Source organism: Epinephelus lanceolatus, chromosome 16, assembly GCF_041903045.1.
Source record: "Epinephelus lanceolatus isolate andai-2023 chromosome 16, ASM4190304v1, whole genome shotgun sequence".
Taxonomy (NCBI): Eukaryota; Metazoa; Chordata; class Actinopteri; order Perciformes; family Serranidae; genus Epinephelus; species Epinephelus lanceolatus.
Genome location: NC_135749.1, coordinates 33,352,696 through 33,380,688, shown reverse-complemented (window position 1 = coordinate 33,380,688; position 27,993 = coordinate 33,352,696). Strand labels below are relative to the sequence as shown.

At 41.6% G+C, this 27,993-nt stretch overlaps 1 protein-coding gene across 2 annotated transcripts; it reads right to left on the bottom strand.

The window, feature by feature from the left end:
* Positions 1–569: 569 nt before the first annotated feature.
* iffo1a (intermediate filament family orphan 1a) lies at positions 570–27,637 on the bottom strand. Of its 2 annotated transcripts, none has more exons than XM_033637973.2 (9): positions 26,092–27,637; positions 9,807–9,867; positions 9,181–9,276; positions 6,513–6,653; positions 6,247–6,434; positions 6,032–6,149; positions 2,879–2,980; positions 2,445–2,575; positions 570–844 (listed from the first exon to the last, which is right to left on the bottom strand). In XM_033637973.2, the coding sequence occupies exons 1-9, from the start codon at positions 27,072–27,074 to the stop codon at positions 703–705; spliced, it is 1,962 nt and encodes a 653-aa protein (XP_033493864.1). In that variant the 5' UTR covers positions 27,075–27,637; the 3' UTR covers positions 570–702. The 2 variants fall into 2 exon arrangements, with proteins under 2 accessions (XP_033493864.1, XP_033493865.1); XM_033637974.2 differs by having other exon boundaries at positions 6,247–6,431.
* Between the last annotated feature and the right edge of the window lie 356 nt (positions 27,638–27,993).

The window sequence follows — 27,993 nt, the reverse complement described above, 5'->3', positions numbered from 1 at the left end:
ATTAGTAAACTGTTCAGACTCTTAACCACAGTCGTGTGCAAACTCTTTCATTGTGCGTCACTTTGTCTGTGCAGCTGCAGCTGAAAGGCATTATTACTAAAACTGTGCAAATGATTGGCTCCTGCACTAAACAGCCAGGTCAGTGCGCAAAATAAAATATGTCCCTCTGTGAATGTCTGACAAAATTCCATTTTGTTCTGTTTGACCTTCACTAAGGTGCAGTTACAGCTGATGACCACAGGAGGGCAGCAGTTAAACATCAAGTGAATGATTATTGCCTTTTTGATGAAGCTCAGATCTTTCTATAATTCACTCTACAAGCTTTGCAAGCAAATTCTACTTTTGTGTGTATGTGGGTGAAACTTTTCTGCTCTCAATAACAGATTTAAGTTCTTCTCCTTTGCCTTTAATCACCTGCTGTTGAGTTTGTGAACAGTAAAAGTAACCAAACATCATCAGACTGGCTGCTTCGAAAGAGGCTTAAAGACCAAGAACATACATTTTTACATCTGCTGGATTTAAAATCATTTTTACTATGGGTGAACAAAAACCACTGAGACATAATTTTAGATGTGTGGAAGTTGTGAAGTTGTACACAGCTCAATTTTTCCCCCACCCCCCATTAGATTTAGGCTATGGAACCACACTACAGGAAGAGGAGAGCGTTAGTGTGACATTCTCTGATTGTAGTAGCAGTGTTTGTTAGGGCTTCCTCCAGGTCAGAGGAGGGATGGCGGCGTTGGCATCGCAGTGAGAGTCGCTGGTCAGAGAGTCGGCAGGGAGAGCTGGCTTCTTCTTCTCCTCACCGTCCGAGTCGTCCACTGTGATGAGCGAGGGTGACTTCCTGTAGACGGAAAATAATGTAGCGTTAGCATTCGTCTGTCTCTGTCTGCTGCTCAAATGTTTCCTCCACATTGAATCTTTAAAGGGCAGAAAGCTGAACTGTTCTCTGTGGATTCAAACCTTATTTTGGCCTCCTGTTTAATTTATGTATCATTACATTCATGTCACATAGCATCTGTTTTCCTGAGTGATGAATTTCGGGTGATCTCTGCAGGCAAAACATTCACATAATGAAGTTCATTCAGTTTCTGTACAATGGACCCTTCGTACTTCCTACTAGTGATGGCCAAATGAAGCCTCGTGAAGCATTTTCTTTTTTTATAAGCCCACTAGATGGTGCGTTTTTTTTTTTTGTTTGTTTTGTTTTTTTAACAAAAGGTTGAAAGCACCGTCAATTGCCATTCTTTGAACCTCCCTGTTTAAACCAAGAATGCCATCTAGCGGGCTCTTAAAATAAAGAAAATGCTTCATGGGGCTTCATTTGGCCATCACTACTTCCTACCACCTACTTCCAGCACCCTTGTTCAGACCATACACATCTTCAAACTTGGCTTCAAACCGTCATGTCACTGAACATTAACCACAATGAAGGAGAAATTTATAACCAACCCACACAGACCGGCGGGTCCGTCCTCTATACCTACACGCTTCGGCCTTACTTTCATCAGAGCATTTTTACTCCAGTGAATATTCAGTATCATAACAACCAAATGCAACAAAAGCGTGTGATGAAAAAACACTGCGCCATTTACTGTGCCTCATTGCCCTTATGTGTTCTTCATTTAAAAACTAACAAGTATTTAATTTGTTTTAAAACTGTGTTATCTTTGCCATTTAAATGGCAAACAACATACTGTACCTAATAAAGCTCATTTATAAAGCACTACAATCAGATTAAATTAAGTAATTTGCAAAAGGCTGTAGTACCATACATCCTGCTGTTGAGCCACCTGCAAGGAAAATGTCTTTACAGCAACAGCCTGACAAGCTGGTGATGCCGTGGCTGGAGGTATTATGTGTCTGGGTTGTCTGTACATCTGTTCTGCAAATTTGGCACAAATGTCCACTTGAACTCAAGGATAATCTGATTAGAGTATGGAGGTCAAAGGTCCCTGTGACCTCAAAAATACATTTTTGGCCATAACTCATGTCAATTCATGTGCCAATTATAACACAATTTCACACAAATGTCTGACAGGTGTCGCCAAAGCCAAACACAGGGTTGTGAGGCCTTCTTGATTTAAGGGATGTAAGAAATGTTTTAAAAATATATACACAGTAGGCCTATATCTCAGCATTTGATTAACTTATATGAAGAAAACTGAATTAAATTGTTATTTTTAAAGTTTAGATTATTATTCAAGATATAAACTTAAAAAAATCTCACACGATGAGGCAAAAACATTGAGCCTTATATATGACCTTACATTTAACCTTAATGACAGTAACTGCCCCAGTTCCAGCTTGGTGTACCTTATAACTTGCAACTGAGTGCTTATCGTCATATCATTCACTCTCTGACATTTTCCTCCTCTGTTTCTAGTGGTTGGTTTCGATTTCTTGTGTGTGTGTGTGTGTGTGTGTGTGTGTGTGTGTGTTACCTGTCTCCACTCTGTGTGATGAGTCTCCTGCAAGTCTCCATCTGAACGTCCAGCCCTCTTTTCATTGAACACATCTCCATGTACTCGTGCAAGTGACGGTTCATGTCCTTCTTGGCTGTGGCCAGTTCCAGCTGACCAGGACAGAAAACACACTCCACAAATTGAGATTACTGACACTATTATCCCTAATTACACCAATTAATAGTTTATATACCACAGAGTGGCCAAGTCATAGGAGCCATTTTGGGCACCCCTGGTTCTGGGGTAGTAAAAATGTGCCAGAAAAATATGGTTTTTTAATAAAAAGTTAAAGGAACAAGCCTGTGTACATAAAAAAATCAAGGTAGATGTTAAGTAAGACTCCCCAGGGGCATTTTGGCAAGAAACATACAATCATCACATGAATTCACTTCAGCTCTGATTAGCGCACTCACCTCAATCTGGTCGATGGTCTCCTGGTATTCCTTCTCTCTGGATTTGAACAGAGTCTCTGTGTCTTTTATCACATCCTCAATGGACTCCTCCTGCTGCTGTAGCTGGATACAGTAAGTGTATGTTGGGAAAAGAGAAAGAGAGAAAAATACTGTTCATTTGCACAGATACAGCCAACGTTGAGCTGCAGGTGTCATCAGTCATCAATACTTTCTAGGGACAGGGCTTCTGTTAAAGGGACCGTTTGGATCTTTTGATGTGGGGCTGTATGAGGTATTTATCAATAGTCAGTGTATTACAGAAAGAAGAGGGGAGTCGGTTCGCCCCCAGTTTGAAGAAGCAGGCTGGAGTCTGACAGCGAAGCTAGGAAATGTACTGCTGCGGATGGGGCAGCAGAAAAATATATTTCAGCCACCTAAAAAAATCACTGTCATTTTCAGTGTATGCTATATTTCGAATATTTTCACTGCTTTGCCTAGACAGGGGACTGAAGCTGTTACATTGCTCTCTTCAAAGCCAGGCTCCATTGAGAAAAACAGCGATTTAACATTGCTGAACACAGGAGCTGCTGGTGTACCGCTGCCTCTATCAAGCACTTTGTTTCTGTTACTCTGTGACTTTGGCTTTTGAAAGGGTTAGTTTGGATTCAGCAGAGTCACACAATAACACAAACTACTAACTTATCAGGGCAGCGGTAGACCAACAGCTCTCGTGTTCAGCAAGCCAAATTTACTGATTTTGTCAATGGAGTCTGGTGACACTGACGAGAGCATAGATGGGGAACTGAAGCTGTTAATGGCTTCCTCATTAGAACGGGCTTTTGGACGTAAAAGTAAAGTTTTCATCCCCAGAGTCCATGTTAGCTGACAACCTTTTAAACAAGACACTAAATATAATAAAAAATAGTATAAGTAGGAGTGGACAGAATAATGTAAACACTAAAATATAGGCTAATAAAATCCACCTCAAACCACACAGTCCTGAAGAGACTGAGGCCCAAGCAGTCAAAATAAGCAAGAAAACACAGTGTGAGTGCACCACAGGTGTGTGAAGGTCTTTTAATCTGCATTGGCCTCTTTCAGCTCTGCACTCAGCAGGTCTTCAGACTCTCTGGCTAATTCAATCAACAACAGCTTACAGGTCACCAGGATAGACTCCAACCATCAGTGTCATCAGACTGAACTCAAAAACAAACGTCCACCAGGTCAGAGAAGTAGGACAGAGTACAGCTGCCCCCGACAGGAAACACCAGTGGCTTTACTGACGGTGGGAAAACAGATCTGTACAGAGGTGGATGAGACACTGTGAGCTACATTAAGTGCTGCTGATGGCGGCTGCCGCCTGGGTGACTCCTGTTCTGTCAGTGCTTCTCTGTTATAGAGTGTTCACATATTAAAGGCAGTTTGACCTCTCAGTATCTGTTGTTTTTAAAGATTCGTATTTCAGTATCTTGGGGTAACAGTTATCATGTTCCTGTTTGAAATTGTCTGTTATACTTTATATTGCAGTTTTATCAAATAAAGTATTTATTTATATATTTTTGAGGTATTTTCAGTCGTAACTTATTTTTAAAGCTTTTACACATGATGGTCAGAAAGTAGGCTAGTCGGCGGTATCACAGTATTTATGGTATACCACCGTATTCATGCATGCGGTATGATTTTTAATATAATCATAATTACAGATGCTCATCTTTCTAATATACGTGCCACTAGAGGTCAGTCTTTACTGATGAAACTGGCAGCTAAGTTGAGAAAGAAGGCGGTAGCCAGTGGTGGGGATAACGTTAGAGGACTCGTAAAAAGCCGGCCAGCAATGGCAGAGAGAGACAACAAGGACATATTTTCATATCTAACTCAGTGAATTGAGAGTTTATTTCGACCAAACTAGAGTTGATGATTGTTGGAACAGTAGAACTAAGTCAATTTTAGTGAGTTTTTGTGACCAGCCAATGGCACACCTGTGTAGTAATGATGCTGTTTTATCAGCATCTTGATATGCCACACCTGTCAGGTGGATGGAAGAAGTGCTCACTAACACAGATTTTAACAAATCTGCAACCAAAATTGAGAGAAATGTCTTTTGTGTGCATAAAGAAAGTCTCAGATCTTTGACTGAAACTTGTAAATAATGGGGACAAACATTAAAGTGCTGCATTTAAATGGTTTTTCAGTGTTGTTTAAAAGGAGCAGTGCGTAGGATTAGGTGGCATCTAGTGGTGAGGATTACAGAGAGCAACCAGCTGAAACTTCTCCTGGGAAGAATTCATTCAGTGGTCAAGTTAAGGACTTTTTTTTATACCAGGAGCTGGATTATCCACAGGGTCTCCTCCTCTCTAAAACAAACAGACCAGATATGTAAAGCCAGTAAAAACACTGAGTAAAGCAGTTTCAGTGTTATTCTGATGCTGTTCTGCATGTCGTAGACGGGCCACTAGCCTAGCACCTGCTAATGTGTGCTCTCCGTTTTTCTCTAATGACTTAAGATCTAGACCTTGAGGAGGACAAATGGACCCAGTGAATTAAATCAGTAAAACACTGAATGAAGCAGTTTCATGTTACCAATCAGTGTTTGTACGATGCTGTACTTCTTGTCACAGAAGGGCTTAACTACACTGGCCAACACTAAAACACAAACATCCCTAACTAGAGTCACAAGGACCCACTCCATGTATAGATATAAACAGCTCATTCTAAGTTAACAAAAACACAGCAACTCTTATTTTCAGGTGATTATACACTAAAGAAAAAATACTTGGTATGTTATATTTCATTTCTGCCAATATATCCCCCTAAATCCTACACACTGGTCCTTAAAATCTGTAACACTAAGTGAAATGTATTCATTTTATTCTTATTTAACCCATGTCTGTCCAGGTAAATCAATGACCTCTTTTTTAAGGGAAACCAGGCCAAGACAGCGGCAATAGATAAAGTTACAAACAACAATAACCACAACAAAAACAACATAGAGCATATGCAATAAGATGAAGAAATATTAAAATAGTTACACACAATGACAAGTACTAGCTGATTCATTCACCTATGTACTCATGAGAACTTTAAAATCAGGCAGAGAGACCAACTCTTTCAGTTTCAAATCTTTTTGAAGGCTACTCCAAGTGCAATAAGTGAAGATAATGTGTGTGTACGCACCTCTCCCTGTGCTTCCACTCCCAGTGGGTATCCAGGAAAATCTTCCCACAGCAGAAGAGTTTCCTCCGTCTCCTCCCAGGCCAGACTGTCGCAGTCATCCTCAAACTCACACTCCCTCCTTAACACAAACACACACACACACACACACACACACAGATTAGACAAGTCGACTACATGATTTAATATGTTTAAACATTTATGGCCAAAACACCTACAGCTGATTCAGCATCCTCTGCATCTGCTCGTTGATCTGATTGGCCGACGTGCTGCAGGACTCCTCATCTTTAGCCCCGCCTCCCTCGCTTTCGGACATGCTCAGTTCGTCTCCATCCGCACCCTTTGCTGACTGCCCACTCTGTTTCCTGGCCCGGCCACTCATAGTGGAGGGGGGTGTGGCCACCTGCTGAGAGGAGACATGTTAAGTGTAGTGCAGTGAAAGTGGATGATTTGTTGAGGATATCTTTTATCACTAAAAACATACCTGAAACATGTTGATCATGTCCTCGCAGTTCCTCTGCTGGGCAACGTCGCAGAGGCGGGCGGTGATGTCGATGCGGCGGCAGATGTCCATGTCAACCTTCATTGCCTTCTCCTGGATTTTACTGTCCAGATCTGACAGGTTCTGATGAGGACATCAAGGATTCTTATTTTCCAGTCATCAAAAAAATCTGTTTTGTTTCTGTCATGACTCAGCAAGATGTCCAGCATTTTGTACCTACAGGAAAAGTCATCACCCTGTCAATGACCTTTAATGGTGCACCCTGACCAAACACCTGTTTTCTACATCCCACTGACGTAGTATGCACTCTGCCAGTACACCCTTAACTGTCTGTCATCAGAGCTTATAAAATAAGATTTGAACAGATGAAAAACAGAACAAAATGAAAAAAAAAAACCCCACTAAATGCAGGGTTTGCACCATTGTATGTGAGCCAGGCTGCCCATCTGCCCTTGAACTCCTGCTTGGCCTAAGCATCAGGGACTTTTTTAAATGTATTTTTAATATGTTTAACTACAGTTACAGTGGGGTGTCATCCTTAGAAACACAACAGTGATATCTTTTGGGTGAAATATGAACGCACAGAAGGAAAACACCAGGACTGAGATCAATGAGCCTCATTCACCAATTTCCATCAAAGTTTTTGTCCTTTACAAAAGTCCAAAGAAATGTCTACGTCAGATTCACAACATCTTGTTATATGGCAGAATTGTTAACACCTGTATTCTTATAGGCTAATGATAAATCCAATTGTCCTCATTGACAGCACATGCCAGTTAATCCTAATTAGCATAGGTAAACTCCCCGCAAATCCCCATAAAAGTGCATTAGACTGCAGGGCCGTGTGCACACTCAGAAATTAAAGAAGAACGAAAGTTGAGAGAATCAAGTCAACTGATTCAAGCCTGAGGAGGTTGGAGTACCAAGAGTGGATATAAAATGACACTAAAAGATCCATGGGATGCTAAAAGTACATGTCATTCAACCACCCGACCTGTAAACTTTAGGAATTATAGTAGCACAACTGTCAGGACTGAGGACAGAGTCAAGAGATGTAAATTTTGTTCTTACCTAAGAACAAATCCCAAATAAGAAAACACTGGTGAATGTCAGAATCTTCTTGAAAACTGCAGAAGAAGGTTTTAAGAAGAAATTTCTTCTTAAAGGGGGACTAATGTTTTTTCCACCTGGGCCCTATTTTCCAATCTACTTGTGTCTAAATGAGTGATAGGATGTTCAATATTTGACATTTCTCCTGTACAAAGCTAGGGCGAAGCCTGCAGCCCGCGAGAGTGCGCTATATTAAATAATAGGGCACTCAGACAGCGTCAAACGTCAAAATACGTCCACTAAAAGTGCATTTTTTTCACACAGATAGGCTCGGATTGTTAGTATAATTATCCGACAACATAACGGAAAGGAGAAATGAACGTCTGTCTTTACCTTTAGCTGGATTCAGACATGTTCCTCTGCCTGTTGCAATTTTAGTATATGTGTAACCGAAGTAACACTGCTCCCTCTCCTAGTCCGCTCTTCAGTTTCAATGAGCTCTGCATCCTTGTATGTCCGTGTACTCCGTGTTCAAATAAATACAGGCAGTCGTCAAATTCAAATGGCTCATCCAGATCCAGCTGGTCAAAATTGGGTCAACCCTAGCTTCGTACTGGAGAAATGTCAAATATTGAACATCCTATCACTCATTTAGACAAAATTAGATCAGAAAATAGGGCCCAGGTTGAAAAAAACATTAGTTCCCCTTTAAGCACGGTTGGTGACTGAGGCCCAATGTTCTTTACCCTCAAGAGAGTGTTTAGTTTAACTAATGTTACTGTTTTTTGCCTTTTAAAGTTGCTATTTTCACATTGACTAACATTAGCTAGCTAGCCTCACTAGTAAACTACAGACAAAGAGGGAGGGCAGCAGAAATGGTCATTAATCTGGTCATGTTAAATCAGTATTCATTTTATTTCATCATCTTATATCACAACATTACAGAGTGAATGATTTTTTCTGCGTGATAACACAGAAATAGCCATCAATGCATGCATGTGTATGTGAACCAACATATACTATTTAGATTTGTGGTGTGTTCAGTTAAGAATATGCTCGACTCAAAAGGAAAGTCTTTAGTATTACAAATCGTCAGAGTGCTTGGGGCCCGTCACAATGTATCTTCACAAGTACATTTTAGTCAGTCTGTGGTTACTGCCTGTATAAAGGGCAACTGCAAGCTGCATTTCAGGAGGAAGGTCAGAGTGTTATAATGGAGCACTACATTTGTATTATTTATTTATTTGAATTGTGTCAGTTACCTACAGTTACATGTTAAGTTTTTTTTCAAATAAATGAAAAAAGATTATCTTCTGCTTTTAGGTTTTGTTTTCTCAGCTGTACTGAAAATATCAAGCATATCAAAACACTAATTATGTTTACTGTTACACCCCTAAAAAAGACACTGGGCCACTGTCCAGTGCCAGCCCTGTCTAATAAAGATACTTGCCACCTGACCTAACAACCTTTCTGGGGGAAATGACTGTGAATCAAAAGACATACTTTCAAAAATATTGTGGAATCCTGAATCTTTTGGTCAGTTTCAGAAATCTTTCCTATTTAAAAATCAAAGCTAACCCACAGCACAGAGTCGACTTACGTTGCTAACGAGTCCTTTAAAGAGGACGAGTTCGGCCTTCAGCTGCTTCACTCTCAGAGCCAGCTCGTCCTGACACACCTCGCTCTCCTGCAGGTCCTGGAAAACACACACACACAGGTTATGTCTTAAGTATATAGATTAGATGAGTAGGAAAGTGGTTCTTGTAACTGTGCAATCTGTTTTACCGTCAGAGGGTTCATATATTCCAACCTCCGGATAATGTGATTTTCCATCTAACCTAAATTAATTGAAGATGCAGTTATAGATCAGACCCCTGATTGCCTTCAATCAAATCATAAAAAAGAATATCTGTAGGACAGTTTTCTACAGATGTTAATGACTTTTTTCTTGTTACATCAAACTTTCTTGATGTATTTCAAAATAAAGATGACATTTCCCATAAAGCCTGTTGCTTCCTGTCACAAAGCGTTCTTATCCCTTGGATCATTCATTATGCTTTAAGGAAAAAGAGCTGAGATTGGTTCAGAAGAGCTAGAGAAGATGAAGAGAATTTTGCAGACAGGAAAATATGGCAACAATCAAAAGCTGATCGTAAGAAAAAGTGAGAAGATCGTAATGGAGTTCTGAAGTGAAGCAGTTTGATGATATTTTTAATGTCACTTTACCTCCTCGAGTTCAGCCACCTTCTCCTGCAGGTCCATTCTGGCTGTGTACTCTTCCTCCCATCTACAAAACACACACAGACAGGAGGAATGTAATTATACAGAGAATTACGCAGACAAATCAGTTCACAAAACATACAGATTGCTCCAAACGCTAAAACAACCTGCGCCCAGTAGCACAGGTGTTTTCAGCACACTTGTCAGTGAATATGAAGTCAAACTTCACTCTCCTTGTTCATTTATTTTCTGTGTGTCATCTTTTATATTGTTATCTTTCAGCTGACTTCACACCAATAAGCGAAGCAACAATAATCTGGTTGTCATGCTGGCCCCACGTAATCGTGGCCTGATCTTCAGCCTGTGTTAACTCCTGATCTTCCTCTCTGCAGCTTTAAGGCAAAACCCACCACGAGTACCTGACTGACCCACACTGTGCAGCAGCATCAAGGCACCTCCTACATTACTCAGCAGGTGTTACATAAGCAGAGACCATGCAGTGTGCACGTTGAGCACGAACAGCACGCAGAGCATGCTGTAACAATGAAGGGGTAAATAAAGCGTAGGACTACGTGCGTTCTGAAATGCTACTCTTTTTCTGAATCATTGTCCCTCTGATATAATGTGGTCATTCTCAGGGAAAAACATAAATATGAGCTCATAGAAATATTAAAAAATAACACACGCAGAGTGACAGCCACATTAGCAGTGTAACACATAAAAAGGCAACGGGTCGATTGATGGGTCTCTCCAGCGTTTCTATCCAGTCTGTAACAACTGATGGGAATGTATCTGGGACTGGAATGACATTTGGTTTAAACACTCTTGGTCCAGAGACTGAATCCTAATTACTCTGGTGTAGGGATGCACTAATTACTAGTGGACATCACAAGTTTCATCACAGTACCAAGTTAGTCTTTGGCCAATGACACAACATTTGCTGATGTCACAAAGTCTGCCATAATACTATTTGGATTTGGAAATATCTTCATCATCTTTTTCTTGGCAGCTTGCCATTATCTGCCTGGTGCTAGGCCACTAGCACTGTTTGAGTGTTAGTAAGTTAGTGGTAACTTATTTTGGTCCTTGTTAACAATATTCCAAGAACAATGCACGCAATAAAGAATAAATAACATCAAGGCATTAAATTGAAAGGAAAAACAAATAATACAGAGTGAACAGGAGTAGGCTGAAGCTGATTATACCTACCCTTTTTACTTAACATATTCTCATGAGTAACTAATTTACTACTAGCTTAATGTATGTTTAGGAAGATGTGCTTGGATGGAAAAGGCGTTCTTTGGGAATGTCAAAATAAAGGCCTTTAATATTGGATCATTAATCACTGAATATATGAATATGATACAGTATCGCTGACAACCTAAGCACCAATCAAAATTTTTCGCTCGATACCAATTCCAATGGCTCAACTCAAGCTCTCTGATTATGCAGTACTAATCCAATACCAGTACTCTCTCCATATTTAAAATTATACCTCACAGCATGAAACTTGTAAGAATCATTTTTACATAATACAACATGAGGACAGAGATTGCCGTGGCACTGAAAACAGAGCAGCTGTGACTGAATGAACGTAACTGAGAGTGAAAAACACTTAATTTTATATTGACAAATAATGTATTTAATGTGGTCAGTATTTGCACGATACTAATCCGACATATCGACTTTGCATCTCCATACTTTGGTGATGCCCTGACTTTCCCTCTATGCAATAGCCTACATAAGTAACCTACACCATTGTGAGAATTTATACTTGTGTGGTGGTGTGTCAGTGCTGCTCTGCAATTACACCTCCAAAATGCTAGTATGCTTACTGTGCTGTGTTTCTGTGAAGTGCAGTAAAGTTTCACTGATTACACTAACACACACAAAACACACATAAAAGATGGCTCAACAGCAACAACATTTAACAAACCGACAAAATTCGGCTTCATTATAACTTACAAGGTTTACAGACACATCTTCCCCACATACACAACATGGTAATGTTATTAGCATAAGCCTATGACATTTTACATAGCATTAATTAGCCTAATAGCTAGCAGACATTCCCTCTACTCATATGAAGCCAGGGACAACAGTAACATTTACCAAAGGTAAGGTTACAAAATTTGCCTCCATTATAACTCAAGGTTCACAAACAAAACATTTGTCTAATGCTAGACACGTTTTTTCCCACATATACAACAGGCTACTTTATCAGCACAAGCTTATGACATAAATCACCCACAAGACTTCAAATGCTATTTTGCATTCCAAGATGGCGGCGCGCATGGTCGCAGCGGCTCATGGCTCTCCTCTTCAGTGCTCTTTTTTGTCATTTTTGTACTTCTTTCTTGCCTGTTCGTGCACTATCGGTTCTGCGAACATTCAGTTCACCCGCCAGACACTTTTGGATATCGGTGACCATCACCAGATATGCCCCCCCTTACACCCCCACCCCCCTCTCTTTGCACTATTTATCCTTTGTCCATATTGTATATTCTTGTATATTTTTACACTGCTTGCACTGGTACTGGAGCTGCTTTTAATCTTGCTGTACATGCGTATAGTGACAATAAAGGCATTCTATTCTATTATGGAGGCTTTAGTGACTTCACAATTTATTGTTTTTTAGCTGTGACATAAAAGCAAATAAAAGCTCCAGGGTTTTCCACACATTAATTTATTTGTGGCGGTCCGCCATCGTTAGAACATCTGCTGCCATCAAATAGATTTTTTTAGTTTTGGAGCTAGACCATTCATTAGGAGTGCTATTGGAATATATATACGTTTGGTCATTTATAGCACCACACTGTCGGAGCATACTCAGGGCAAGGATGGAGCAGAAGAACGCCAGGCGCACTGAGGGTGAAACTTAACTGTTCCCACTGCTGGGTCTAAGAGTTTGTATTCACTTGCAGCAGCTGCTCCTCTTTGACCTGATCAGCTCTAAATGGCTTGGAAGATCAATTATCCACTCCGCCAGTTACAAACTGCTGCTGAGAAAAAACAAACAAAAAAAACCCTCCAAATTTAGAGAGGGGACACAGAATGAGCCAAGGGGACATACAAGCATTAAAAAATAAATAAATAAATAAAATAAAAAAGAAATAAAAAAAGTTTGCATCTACACAGAGCTTGGACCATATAGTACAGTGCTGATTCACCACAGAAGTATAAACGTTGCTTTACAATGACTTTGACTTAGCATGATAGCATGCTAACATTAAAATTCAGCTCAAAGTAGAGCACAGTACAGCTGAGACTGACAAAGTTCAGCATAAACTGAAACAAGCTAAGCAAAGTCAGACAGTGTTGAGCTGAGCCTGACAAGCTGAGTGTGAAATGTCCTAAAATGGCTGCTGTACAAAGAAATCCCTTTGATTAATGCAACAACACCCTCTATACTGGTACCACCCTCGCACCAAACATTTCATCTTATGCTCCACTATTTTTCATCTATTGAATTGTTTTGTTTCCTGCTGCCTCTTCTACTTGTACCAAAATGCTTCACACCTGTTTGTGCCTCTGGCTTTTGACTGAATTGGTGCATTTTCTTAAATACCATCAATGAATCATCTAAGCTGGTTTGGCTTCTTTCCATTTTTTGTCCTTTTTGTCCTTCACGCTATCACTGCTAAGCTGGAGCTGCTGGAGAACTGAAATTATGACACCATGTCTCTGGATGATGACCTCTATGTCAACAGGGACAAGTCCCAACAATTTCAGTGTTGAAAACACAAGTCAAATAGGTTACATGCATTGAGTGACATGTCTATGTAACATATGAGGGGGGTAAAATCCAATTTGGTTTAATTTCAGAGCCACACAAAGAGATACTCTGACACAGATGTGATGGAGCCTTAAGAGAGACAGCGGAGAAGAGGGTGTCACAGTGAGAGAGCTGATGTCGTCGTCGTTCTCATCTGTTTATCAGTCTCAACACGTGGCTCTGCAGTGAGGCTGCTGGGTGTTATTAAGTTCGACTGGGCACAGAAGCTGGGCTGTCTGTATAACTGATGATGGCACAACTGCTGGATGAGGCAAAAGCTTGTTAAAAATGTAGCAAAGCGTTTATCTGAATAATAAACATAAATTACGCTTACCCTTGTGTTTTTTATCTGACATTTGTCCTGTCATAGGAGACCGGCTGCTGCACTGCACTCATGAACTGTGATGTCAGCAAACGAGGACGTCACAGGAACACTGACGTACACTCAAACTGCCCTCTGTAACACTACCTCCTGTTCTGCCTCATACCAATAGCCAGGTATGACTTTCTCTGAAAGAAGTGGTTCAACATAGACTCTTTTCACCTTCTTGCAAACAGTCACCACCCTCAGACATTATAGTAGTGCTGATCTTGTCATCAAAGTCTCGTCAAACATGATTAACATAAAATACCAAAGCACTTTCCCCAAAATGTCAACTATTCCTTTAAAGGGGCTTGATGCAAAATTGAAAGTGTATCAGTTGTCTGCACACAGTTTTCAGCATGGAGGTGGCTGAGCCAGCGGCTAGCAGCTAACAGTGCTAATTCCATAAACAGTGCTAAACAACAGCAACAGTGCTGACAGTTCTACCCAGGGGGGGAACTGGACGGTGGCCGCTGTGCTTCCATGACAATGCCATCCTGATATCAATGTTAACCACTGTATGAGTGCAGTGCTAAGTGACAGCAATGGGCTAGCCAGTGGGATGCACACATGTGCATACTTAGTGCACAGACATGCCAGCTTGGCTTGACTTGGTTTGGTTTGGCACGTCAGCCCAGGACGGCAGGGATATACATCTCCATTACAACAGGCTGCCTGCTTGAAGGTGCGTTTTTAACTGATGACAGCTTGTCTTGAGTGATGACACTTTAAAGCAGCAGGCTAATCCACAGCTTAAGTCCCTTGTTATTTTGCTGCCAGTATTTTTCCATGACACAGCACAGCAAGTAAACGAAGTTTACCTGTTGGAGGTGAGCTGTTTGCATAGGTCAGTAAGAGCCTGTTGTCTGCAGCTCCTCACCTAACATCTCACTGTGACTGTTTCTTCAATAAAAACAAGTGTACTGATACCACAGGCTAACAAAGTTCCACTAATTTAGTGATAAATACATTTAATTTCCTATAAGTTCTTCACAATACAAGTCCACCGTTATTTTGTTACGTAAAAGCTTTTATTGTGAAACAGCAAAATAAGGAAATCTTGATTTTTCATCAGCAGTAACTTAACACGACTCCTACACGACTGAATATGAACATGAAACAGTAAAACAAAGCTGATATCTTCAGTACAAACTAAACTCCAAACTCCAAAACATTTAGTTAGGAGCGCCCCCTTGACGGCGCCACTGGCTGTGCACATGTGAGTAGTTGACAGTGACAACGTGTGTGTTGGCTTCGTAGAGTGTACCAAGTGCAGCATGATGCTGGTATATGACAGAAAAAAGACGAGGACCTCGACACTTAAGAGGCACATGACCAAGGCTTGCCATGGAAAGAAAGATGAGAGTCAGCCTTCAATGTCCACGTTCATATCCTTAAAAAAATGTCGGGTTTAAACTGGGCTAGGGCTCATAATTACAGTTAAAGGGCCGGGCCGGGACGGGCTCAGATGCAACATGCACGGGCTCGGGTGGGGTAAGGCTGGATTTTTTGGGCCTGATCTAAGCTCTACCCAGCACAGCTTGGCATGTTTAAACTGACGAAGGAAACACAAATCAACACAGCATGGTTTGACTCGGGTGTGGCTAAGCATGCCAATGGAAAACGGCCATAACATGCAGCCGGATCAGCTCACCAAAACAAACCAAAGCGCGACTTCATTCCCAAGTGTATAATAAGAAGGACAGCGTGAAAACTAAAACAAGAAGCCAAAACATCTCTATTGCCCCCTCGTGGCTGGCTGCAGAATAGGTGGTAAATCCCGCCCCCTCCATGTCAGCTGATGGGACATGGGCCAAGCTAAAACCTCAAAGTGTTCAAGTGTTCAAGTTTAAATTCATTTGTTATTTGATGCTATAAAACGGAGGTTTGGCAACATAACTGACAGCTGTGTGTGAGCCTGTGCTGTGCTCGTGATCAATGGTGCTGCTCATGGTCGGGTGTATGGGTGGGAACAAGGGTAGCAATGGTATGAGATTTTTAACAGTCTCAGAAAATTTAGTGGTTTCATGGAATTATTATTTTATCACAATGATGCCTCAAGGAAGGAAAAGGAAGGGTTCTTTATGGTTGAACAAATGTTTTATTACCCCTACTGAAACTTGAAACTGTTTTTTTTAAAATGGAAGAATGTGTGTTTTATTTTTTAAACATCATACATAAGCAAATGTACAGGGTATGTAGTGATGGCCAAATGAAGCCTCATGAAGCATTTTCTTCATCTTATGAGCCCACTAGATGGCGCTATTTCTTCAACAAAAAGTTGAAAGCACACTGAATTGCCATTCTTTAAGTCTCTCTCTTTAAACCAAGAGCGCCATCTAGTGGGCTTATAAAATAAAGAAAATGCTTCATGAGGCTTCATTTGGCCATCACTAAGGGTATGATAACCTTCAGTTTTCATATCATGGTATACCCTAATATCGCTGCATCTCTAGCGGGACATCAATATCACAGAGATCGCCACTGTGCAGATTTTGGCTCCGAATGGCGTCACCAGCACAAGATGGCAGCAGCCGTATCCTGCATATTTTTGCCTTTTTATGAACAATGGGAGGAAGCAGAGATCCATAGTCCATCTTTATTATTCAGTCATTGCTTATTCTCTGCCCAGGGCGCTATAACTCCACTATATCTTTATAAAGTAAATGGTGATTTGCTGCTACATTAATGTTCTGAAGGTTGCATACAGAACCTTTGAAAGATGTTGCAGCTAACTGTCGAATCTAAATGTCACAAAAAAGAGAAGCTGTTAAAGAATAATCCCTGCTTGCATACTTACACTATTACACATTAGCCATTATAACCAGTGGCTGCCTGAAAGGGGGGAAACCCAAAAACATCTAATATGTTTTTGAAAATAACCAGCAGTGATGTAAAGTCAAGTAAAGACATGAACCGCAGTTACTGGGCCAAAAGCAGCAACATGTTCCCTTTAATACCACAGGACGTTGGTGGTAGCAGCGTAAGCTCTCAGCCTGGGTGGCCTCTTTGTATCTACAAGGAGATGCTGTTGCTTTCTGCTTTTATCTCTCACTACACACACACACACACACACACACACACACACAGAGTATGACTCACTACAACCTCACAGTGCATCTATTATGAGGTGATGTTGGCAAGGTGAGATAGATGACATTTGTGAGTGAGCATTTAAGCCTTTAGAGACAACTCAAGTGTGTGTATAAACACAAGAGGGCCAAAAGTATGTGGACACAGATTTAGTTGGTTTTCCTGATTGGATTACATTCTTAATTCCAGTGAGAAGAACTCATACTTAATGATTTTGGACGACAGTGTGTATCCAACTTTGTGGTGACATGGTGAGACTTTATCACCCAACATCAGTGCTGCACCTCACTCATGCTCTTGTGGCTGAATGGGAGCAAATCCCTGCATCTGATAGGAAACCTTCCCAGAGGAGTGACTGTTGTTATTGCAACAGATTTATGTATATGGTTTTGGAATCGCATATTCAGCAATCACATATGGGTGTGATGTGCACATAGTTTTGGCCATGTAGTGCTTATGCTTTCGCATGTTTTTTGATTTAAAAACAACGTGATAATGAAGCCACATTGAAGTGAAAAGAACTGAGAGAGCAAGAGGGTTTATTGGAGTCGTGGGGTTTGGGGATGAAGATGATAGTGATGATGTTAATGATGTCAGCACCTGGCTGATGCTGCAGGGGCTCACATGGGACAGAGGGGGAGGAACAGGCAGAAGGGCAGAGCTGGATGGCAACAACAAAACAGAGAGAGGGAGAGAACATAAAAATGGAAAGGGAAACGTGAGGAGAGATTGAGACAGAGAGAGAGAGAGATAAAAGCATAGAGACACTGGGAGGGAGGCAGAGGGTAAAAAATAAAATGGAGAGGAGACAGAAGGGAGAGATGGCAGACAGGGTGACATCACTGTAAGCAGTCACAGGCCAGTGCTGCATTGCAGGTACCAGGAGAAAACTCAGCTGGGAGGAGGAGGAGGAGGAGGAGGAGGGGAAGAAAGAGGAAGAAGATGAGGAAGAGAAAGATGGAAAGAGATAAAATGAGGAGAACCAAGAAAGAAAAGAAGGGAAGATGGGAAACAGCAGTGTGAAAATAAAAACAACAGCTCATGTTAACCTTTTCCCCTGACACTTCATCCCCCCAGACAAACAGGCAGCCAAACATTCACAGTCCCAGCAAAATCAAAGCTCTGCTCCTTTGACATTAATGGAAGACAGTTTGTATTTATGATGTGGGAGCAGCTGCTGGTTCTGGGAAGTTATAGGCCTACATATACAGAAACACAACTCTAGTTACAATCAGGGACAATGAGGTTGCTTTTTTCTTCTTGTGAATTAAGGGGTTTTAGCAACCTGAGGGGGGGTTGCAAATAAACATTTTAAAGCAACTTTTGTTAATAGAATAATAAAATCAATTGCTTTTTCAGTCAATTAAATGGTGCTGATATTTTTTTTTCCTGGTGAGGTCAGCTGAGGTCTCTGTCAGCGGCATTTGACAGGACGTTCATCAAAACAAAGATGGTGAAAGAAATCAGAAATACGTCTGTAGCTATGTTTCCATCCAAAAGTGATTTGAATCATTGGGAAATGTGCATTAAAAGAAATACAAATCCTGCGTGTTTCCATTAAATGTACGGACTTTGGTGAAAACTACGAACTCGCGCGAGTTTTTCGCAGAACCAGAAACAAAACAAGTCTCGCATTCTTCTTCTTCTACGTTTTCTGGTGGTTGGCAACCAGCTTGTAAATGCATTACCGCCTTCCCGACCCGGAGTGTGGATATCACCATGGAGAGAGATGTGCTACGTCAGACTTAATTCGAACATAACTGTTTCCATCCCCCGTTTTGTGAATCAACATTTTTTCGAATCAACCAAAACCCGGCTAAAGCGAGCGTATTTTAGTTTGTGCGAATCAGGGGATTTTCATTCGAATTTTGGCGTTTCCATCATAATTTTCCGATGCGATGCTTCTAGATGCACATCTAAACAGGCTGATGGAAACATGGCTTGTGTTTAAATCAAACAACTGGACTTATTTTGGATTTTTTAACATGGAAGGAAAGAAGGACTTGGATATGATACATGCGATTTACAAGCAGTGTCATATAAGAATAAAATACTCTGGGAATACTGCGAACATGAGGGCTCACCTCACACTCCACAATCCAGAGATAGCGTTAGCTGCTAACAGCCAAGCTAATGCTAAACCTGCTCTGCCGAAAAATCAAACAACACTGGACACACTTAGCTTGACAAAACTACCATCCAACCCTGAGAGCGTGAAGAAAATAACACAGTCCATCACCTACTTCATGTGCAAAGATCTGCGTCCGTACAGCGTTGTTGAAAACAAAGGCTTTTGTTACATGCTAAAACACTGGAAGGTACGTGACTCCGTCCCAATGTTTTTTCACCGACAGTCGTACCCAAGGTCTACAGAGCAGTGACGCATAAAATTGAGGAACCTGAGTACAGCAGGAAGGGTGGCATTAACTTGTGATGCCTGGACTTCAAGGTCAGTGGATTCATATGTGACTATAACGACACATTATCTTACAGAGGACTGGTGACTGCTGTCTCACGTTCTCCAAACTAGAGCAGTACACCAAAGTCACACTGGAGCAAACATTGTAGACCTCCTGCAAAATGCAGCACGAGAATGTAACAGACAAGTCTTCTACCATCGGCGCTGCCATTCAGTTTGCAGGTTACTGCATGTGAAGTAATTTGCTCATGCCCTTAATCTGGCCTCGTAGAGAGTTTTAAATCTGCCAGCAGTTCAGTTTGTCAGGTGTATGCCGCATTTCTGACAGGTTTTATGTCTACTATGCATTACATTCTGCTGCAATAAAAATGATTAAAGTCAGATGAACAGACTGAAAACTTTATCGTATGAGGTAAAACTAATGTTCACAAAGTTTTCCTTTGGGAAAATAATTAAATAAGTTATTACTATTATTGCATGTTTGACAACCAGTAAAGTTGTGTCACCCACTGCCTGGTAGCCTACAAGCTAACAACAACATAGACATAACTACAATTGCTGATACGTCTGCTTTGCACTTGAAAATGTCTGTAGAGGGACTTTTAACTTGATCTCATTGCAAGTAGAGCATACAACAAAATTAAGCTCTGTGATTGGAGGATCTTTCCTCAGGTCTTTTTTGTTTGTTTTGTTTTGTTTTATTTTAATGGTAAATGGACTGCACTTGTATAGCACCTTTCTAGTCTTCCGAGTAAGTGCTTTAACGTTACTTGTTACACACAGTCACACACTGGTGGTCGAGGCTACCATACATGATGCCCCCTGCAGCTCAGTAACCATTCATACGCACCCACATACCAATGCAACAGCCATTGAGAGCAGTTTGGGGTGCAGTATCTTGCCAAGGATACTTTGACATGCAGACTGGAGAAGCGTGGCCTAATTAAGAGACAAATATCTACTTTATCACAGTTACAAACAGTGTGTTTCAAGTGGCTGGTTCGTCATCAGGTGCAGACGTCACACAAAATATTCTACAGTGATGCAACTCTTTGCAAAGTGAAATAAAATCTGCAAACATTAAAGTCAAGTCCCATCCCTCCTCATCTCTCACTGAATAAAACAGCCTGTCCCTCTTTAACTGATGCACATTTGTTTTACACTTCTGAGTCATTCTGTCGTGGAAGGAATTCACATTAAGGAAGCAGGATGTATTAAAAATACTGCTTAATTGGAGGAAACATCTCATCTGTTTCTATCTCAAGTTCACTTTAATAGCTTTCAAACATGTAAAATTGGAATATACATGAGTGCAGTACTAAAATTTAAGTGGCAGGCACAGCAACACAGATCAGAGAGAGAGTTGTTGCTGTTCAGTAAAACATCCTGCTGGTTCTGAAATCGATGTGACTGAAGGTTTGTCTTGCAGCAGCATCCTGCCTCAGCAGGCTGAAGCACAAAGTAGTGAGGTCAGTGATTCTTAGCAGAAAGCAGCAGCAGCGGGAGACTCTGTTAATGTGTGTCAGTGTCCGAGCGTGAAACAGATCAATGCTGAAAACGACAGGAGCTGCATGCTGGGCAAAACCCTTCACAGACAAAATAGAGGTTACGTGTCATAGACTAATTCCTCTGCTTAAAAGCAACACAGACTCTGTAAATTAACATGTTAATTTAAAACACCTTGCCCTGCTCAAGCTACAATATTTTCTTTGGCTTTTGTCTCTTTTACATGCTCTTCATCATGTAAGACCCTGCTGTAAAACAGAAGTGAGGTTTAGTGACATTTACAGACTCAGCACATATTTTTTATTCTTAATATCTTCAGTACTAGTGTTAAACATTGTAGCATCATGCACATTTTTATTTCTATTTTATTTTATTATTTATATTTACATACACTCTAGGGCCACTTTACTGGGTACACCTGTCCAACTGCTGGTTAACGCTAATAGCTAATCAGCCAATCACGTGGCAGCAGCTTGATGCATTCAGGCATGTAGGCATGGTAAAGACAACCTGCTGAAGTTCAAACCAAGCATCAGAATGGGGAGGAAAGGTCATTTAAGCAACTTTGAACGTGGCATGGTTGCTGGTGCCAGATGGGCTTGTCTGAGTATTTCAGAATCTGCTGATCTACTGGGATTTTCACACACAACCATCTCTAGGGTTTACAGAGGATGGTCTGAAAAAGAGAAAATATCCAGTGAGCAGCAGTTCTCTGGGTGAAAATGCATGGTTGATGCCAGAGGTCAGAGGAGAATGGCCAGACTGGTTCAAGATGATAGAAAGGCAACAGTAACTCACATAACCACTCATTACAACCAAAGTCTGCAGAAGACCATCTCTGAACTAACAACATGTTGAACCTTGAAGCAGATGGGCTACAGCAGCAGAAGACAACACCAGGTGACACTCCTGTCAGCAAACACGAAACTGAGGCTACATTTCACACAGGCTCAAATAATTGTGAACATCATTTTGGCAATAATCATGCAGTGCTAGTTTATAGGTGAAATATAAATAACATTTGTCTGTTTTCAGCTTAATCTTGTGAATTACATATCATAAAAATCTAGGGAATTCTCACATTGATGCACAAAGAAATGCACTTCCAGTTTTTGATGACACTGAGCTCTCGCTCAAGGAGTTTGAAGGCACTTATTTTAAGTAGCTTTGGACAACAGCATCTGCCAAATGAATGTCACGTAATGTTAAAAAAAAATCTGTAAAGCCTGCCATAAAGCAGCCCCACTCAGCAATGTGCAGCACTGCACTCAATGACCCAATACAAGCAGAGACATTAAAGCCATTGCTACCTCAGCATAAACTGTTTGGCAAAGTCCTCGTGGAGTGACAAATTCCAATCAGTCAACTTTCTCAATTGCCATGTTTCAGCCTTTCAAAGAGATCGATGAATAAAACCAAAACACATTGTGGAACAGGAGTGTAAGCTCAGTAGTGGGGTGTGTAATCGGTTCTCAGCAGTGTACATCTTCAGCATCTAATATGAAACATGAAAAACAAGGAACACAAGTAAGGCACTACATACTGTAGCCTACATACACAATAAGGTTGAAAGTGTATTACTGATGCCCCACTCCACGACCAAACACTACTAGGGATAGACCGATATGGATTTTTTAGGGCCGATGCCGATACCGATTTTTTTCCATCACCCTTAGCCGATGACCGATTATGGACTGCCGATTTTCTTGAGCCGATATTTGGGGCCGATACTGCTTTTGCTCCCTCAGTTTACATCAAAAAAATGACACAATGATAACAAATATTACAGGTCTCAAGTTTAAAATAAGAAACATTTATTGAACAGTAAAAAATACTAAAACAAGATGGAAAGTTGAGGTAGAATATTATTATTATTATTATTATTATGCATTCAAATAAAAAAAAAGAGTTCAGTGCTCTTAAATCTTACAGTAATGTCTTTATAAAATAAACAAATATTTAAGCTGAAGCATAAATAAAACAACAACTACTGTACACAGTAGGATTCGCTGCATGTGCGCTGCAAGGTCTTCCGGCAACACAGAGCTGCCCGTGGATGCCTGTCTGTAAATCATGCCAGGGAAAAATAAATCCGCGAACCCACGCGCGTATCGGCCGATGCCGATACAAGTAAAAAACTCAAATATCGGCCCGATATATCGGCTGGCCGATGTATCGGTCTATCCTTAAACACTACCTAACAAACTAGCAACCGAGTATATATTAGGGGTGGGGGATAAAATCCATTCATTCGAGTATCATGATTTATTTATTTCAAGATTTTTTAATCCTTATTTTTAATGCCTGAATCGATGTAATTCAAATACAGAGGTGAGAATTTTGTTGCCGCTTTAATTGTGGTGGTCTATGAGTAAAGTGACATCATATCCATTTCAAGAACAACAAAGCCAAAGCAAGTGAGGAGAGAATGCCGCATGGTCTGAGAACATAGTGCAAATTCACAGTGCAAACTTTCTGTTGCTGCCATTACACAGATTAGATCCAGCCCGCTGTAAACTCTGATGCTGGGGTTTGCACTGGCTGAATTCAACTGGCGCTTTTGCCTGCTCTCCTTCCAGTGAATAGTCTCCTGCACAGGAGAATGAGGCGGAGGTTGCTAGCTAGTTTGTGTCATTTGCAGTCTGTTGAACAGACAGAGAGAGAGGAAGCGGGGTGACTGACTGAGCTAAAGAATGTGCTACAAGCAGCTCTACAAAAAAATTCAAATTTCATTCATTAAATCAATACAGCAGAGTATTGTGATATTTTTGTGTGGCAATATTGTACCATCACACAGTGCCAAGATTAATTTGACCAATACAGATTAAACTTTAGGTAGCCTACTACAATAACACCATCAGTTGCTTTTTCAGTCCACTAGATACATTTTGCTGCTGCAAAACAAATGGCTGGGGTGAGATGAACAGCTTGAAAAATGTATCTTCTTAGATAAAAAAAGATGTTGACAAAGTTTTCCTTTGGGGACATAATTCACAGTTGAAAAAAAGGTCAGAAACCGCAATTTATCACAATTTTTCTTATCACAATACTCAGAAACATATTAAAATCACAATAATATTGTATTGTGACTTTAATGTCATGATAATATCATATCATGGATCCTCCGGTGATTCCCACCCCTAGTACATATAGTGTGTTTAAGGCTAGTAGTACACATACTGTATGTTTTTTTGTACGTCCTTTTACTGCTGTGAGACTTTCAGTTTCCCTGCGTCAGATCAATATCTTATCTTACAGACTAACATCAAAGCCTGACAATGACAGTACACTCTCTGCTTGATGCTGCCATCCAATACAAGTCAATACTTCTTAGTCAGACTAGTGGTCAACGTCATTTCCAGTAAAGGAGCTGAGCTGGGAGGCCTGAGCATGTCCTGCATAATGCTTTCATCTTTTACAACCCCCTTAAACCTGCATTTCCACAGTCTTCTTCCTCTATGCAACAAACCACCCAGTATAATATTATGACTTCCAGATAATGATCATCATAATGCAATCTGACACTTTGGTTTGTTGCCTCTTCCTGTAGAAAACACAGCCCTCATGCCTGTTTGACACAGCAGCACATATCATATACATACCAAGACTCTACCAAGATATCAGTTGCCTGTTACAAATTCCATTATCTGTAACCGCTTATCCTGTTCAGGGCCATGGGGGGGCTGGAGCCTATCTCAGCTGACTCATGGTAAGAGGTGGGGGAGCGCCCTGGACAGGTCACCAGACTATCACAGGGCTGACATTTAGGGACAGACAACCATTCATGCTCACATTCACACCTACAGGCAAATTAGAGTCACCAGTAAACCTAACCTGGAAGTCTTTGGACTGTGGGAGGAAGCTGGAGTACCCAGAGAAAACATGCAAATTCAACGCAGAAGGACCCCGACCAGCCAGCTTGTTCATACCCAAAACCCTCTTGCTGTAAGGTGTCTGTGCTAAACGAACAAATCGATACAGCATATTATCGATACACTGATGCCAAGTATCGATCTTTAATTAAATACATTATTAATTTTTGCTAATGCACATTTTAATATAACTTTTGGTACGAGAATAATAAAATCAATTGACTTTTCAATCCACTAGATGGGGCTGATGCTTTTTCCCTCATGAGGTCAGCAGTCTCAGTCAGCAGCATTTGGCAGGAAGTTCATCAAAACAAAGATGGAGAGTCACACTGGAGCAAACACTGCAGACCTCCTGAAAAATGCAGCACAAGAATGGGGGATTGTGGTTGTAACAGACAACGCCTCTAACATGGTTGTTGCCATTCAGTTAGCGGGATACCTGTATGGGAATTGTTTCGCTCATGCGCTTAATCTGGCCTCACAGAGTGCGTTAAATCTGCACACAGTTCAGTTTGTCAGGTGTATGCAGCATTTCTGACAGGCCTCATGACAGTGTTGGTCAGTCTGTCTGCTTTGCATTGCACTTTGCTGCAATAAAAATGATTAAAGTCAGATGAACAGACTGAAAACTTTATCTACTGAGGTAAAACTGATGTTGACAAAGTTTTCCTTTAAGGAAATAATTTGCAGTTGGAAAAAAATTAATAAATCACAATATTATTTATTGCAATACTCAGCATATTGCAATATTCCAATAATATTGTATTGTGACCTAAGTATCGTGATAATACCACATTGTGGGGCCTCTGCTGATTCCCACCCCTACCATAATTGTAAAAACAGAAATCAGCATCAGATTTTCACATTTCCAACAGGCCTGTGACACATCATGTGCAACAAACACTTCCGTCAGAAAAAAACACATAACCAAATCTGAACTTAAAATAGTGACATTTCCTATGTCACTCAGGGAGGCTCAAAGAAAAAGTATTTGTCGCTTTGGGGAGCTTCAAAATAAATCAAAAAATATATAACAAAAAGAATTAGTCACACCCCAGTCACCCTCCTCCTCTGATAAGTAAAGAACAGTCCCTAACAAGATCAGATCTCTACAGGAAACACAAAATCACTGTAGTAACTCACTGCATCAGAAACCAGCCAGTTAAATACTAAAATGTCTGCATCAGAATTAATAATTCAAACTATTCAGCCATGTCAAAGTTTTAAAGAAACACTACAATCAAAGTGTAAACAACCCTTACCTTCTCTTGTACTCGTCTCTTTCTCTCTTCACCTTGGCCAGCACGTTGTACAGAGCCCTGATCTCAGGTGTGATGGTGTCGATCTGGACCCCGACACCGTCCGGGTGTGTCCAGGAGACCCCGGGGCCCGTGACGCATGACTCCCTCCCGGTCCCGAACCGGCGGGTGTGGTTGAAGGACCAGATCGTCCCGGGGAGGAAGCGCGGAGGAGGAGGGGGGATGTTGTCGGTGTTCGTCCCGGTGTTTGAAGCGTATTTCTCGTTGATGTTGTTGATGGTTTTGGACGGGTCGACGGGACTCAGCGCCGGGCTGATGGAGAAACCAGAGGTGGTGAGGTTGGAGTTTGAATCCGTGGAGACTTGGCTCGGGTTGAGGTTGTTCCCCAGCAGGTATTTGTTGTCAAAAAGAGGAGGGGGGTTCAGGGTGGGAGAGAGGAGGCCGCCGGGGAGGTAGGCCGAGTTGTTGGCGTTGTGGAGCGGGATGAGGTTCGGTCTGGCTGGAATGGGTCCAATAAATCCGGTCTGGACCCCCATGTCTTTGGTCTGCGGCTTCGGGTGTCCATCCTCTCCGCAGTTACCTTCAAGAGCCTGCTGCAGCTGCTTCTCCAACACCTTGTTCCTGCGCTCCAGCTCGTGCACTTTAGCTAAAAAGCAGCGGAAGCGCAGGTTCAGAGTCTTCAGGACGCTGATGTTGGATCCCAAGTCGTTGCGCAGCGCTGTGGCCGCCGGGGGCACGCGGTGCAAGGGGGTGCTTAGGTGCAGGTAAGCAAGGCCCGACGGCGGCAGAGCTCCCAGGTCCAGCCCAGACAACCCATCAGGCCCGAACCCGCCGTGGTCCCCCAGGAAGTAGCCTGGCTCCGGGATGGCGGAGTCGGTCTGGCCCGTCATCTGGTGCTGATGCTGCTGTGGAGCCAGGAAGCCACTCTCCCCCAGGACCGGATTCATGCTCGAATAGGAAAATCTGAAGTGCTCGAAATCCGGCATGAACCCAGACTTCTATTTATTCAACTCAGCAAGTAATTTCGTCTTAAACTCGAGTATAGTCCCGCACCTGAATCAGGCCCAACTGCCTCGTTTTTGAGTCCTCCTCCTGGTGTCACCCGATGATCACCTTTACGCAGAGGAGCTGTGGGCTGAACTCTGATGATGCGGCTGAAAGGATGCTTTACGGGCCTAACAGCCGCAACAAAACAACAAACTTCCAGTTGAATATTGCCGTATGGTGCTGCAGTATAGGGAATAACAACAGCAAGGCGCCTCTAAACTAGCAGACACAAAGCTGGTCGCTGCAGCAAAATGTGATGTTACTTTTACGCAGGACTAAATTCTAGTCAAGGAGGCGACGCGCAAGACCATAAATTGTTTATTCTAAGCCTTAGAATAAAGCGCTACGGAGATATTTTGCAGCAGTAATGAAAATATAAGCACCGTACCTGGCAGTCAGAAAGGAACACACTAACTTTTGCACCAGATAATGACGTGATTAGAGTCTGAGCAGCAGAGTGTCGAGCAGCGGTGCAGCAGAGCTCAGGGATAAACACAAGTGACTGACTGCGGCGTTCACATACCGTACTGACGGTAACACAGGAGCACCGGGCAGTCTCTGGTACCGTAGTGACCAGAGTAGAAGTGCATCTGTGCCTAAAGCCGCAAACAAAGGGAGGGGCATGGATTTATGGTTTATGGGACTTTTTTTGTTAACGCAGAGTCATACAACTTGAAACGATTTTAGTTTTTTTTTTTTTTTACCACCAATTTTAGAGGAAAGAAGGCATGCTTTGAAAGGCAAGACTACACCATTTATCATACCCAGAAACTGTAAAAACAGAAATTATGATTCCCTATCGCTTCAATTTCCAACGGTCCTTGAACAAATTACACGGGAGGAACACTTCTGTCAGAA

What these genes read in the sequence shown, in the direction of transcription:
- iffo1a (XM_033637973.2), bottom strand. Translation starts at nt 27,074, where the DNA reads ATGCCGGATTTCGAGCACTTCAGATTTTCCTATTCGAGCATGAATCCG. An exon ending in GAGTGGAAGCACAGGGAGAG is followed by an intron (nt 2,981 to 6,031) that starts GTGCGTACACAC and finishes TACTGTATCCAG; the next exon opens with CTACAGCAGCAGGAGGAGTC. An exon ending in ATCACACAGAGTGGAGACAG is followed by an intron (nt 845 to 2,444) that starts GTAACACACACA and finishes TTCCGTCTACAG; the next exon opens with GAAGTCACCCTCGCTCATCA.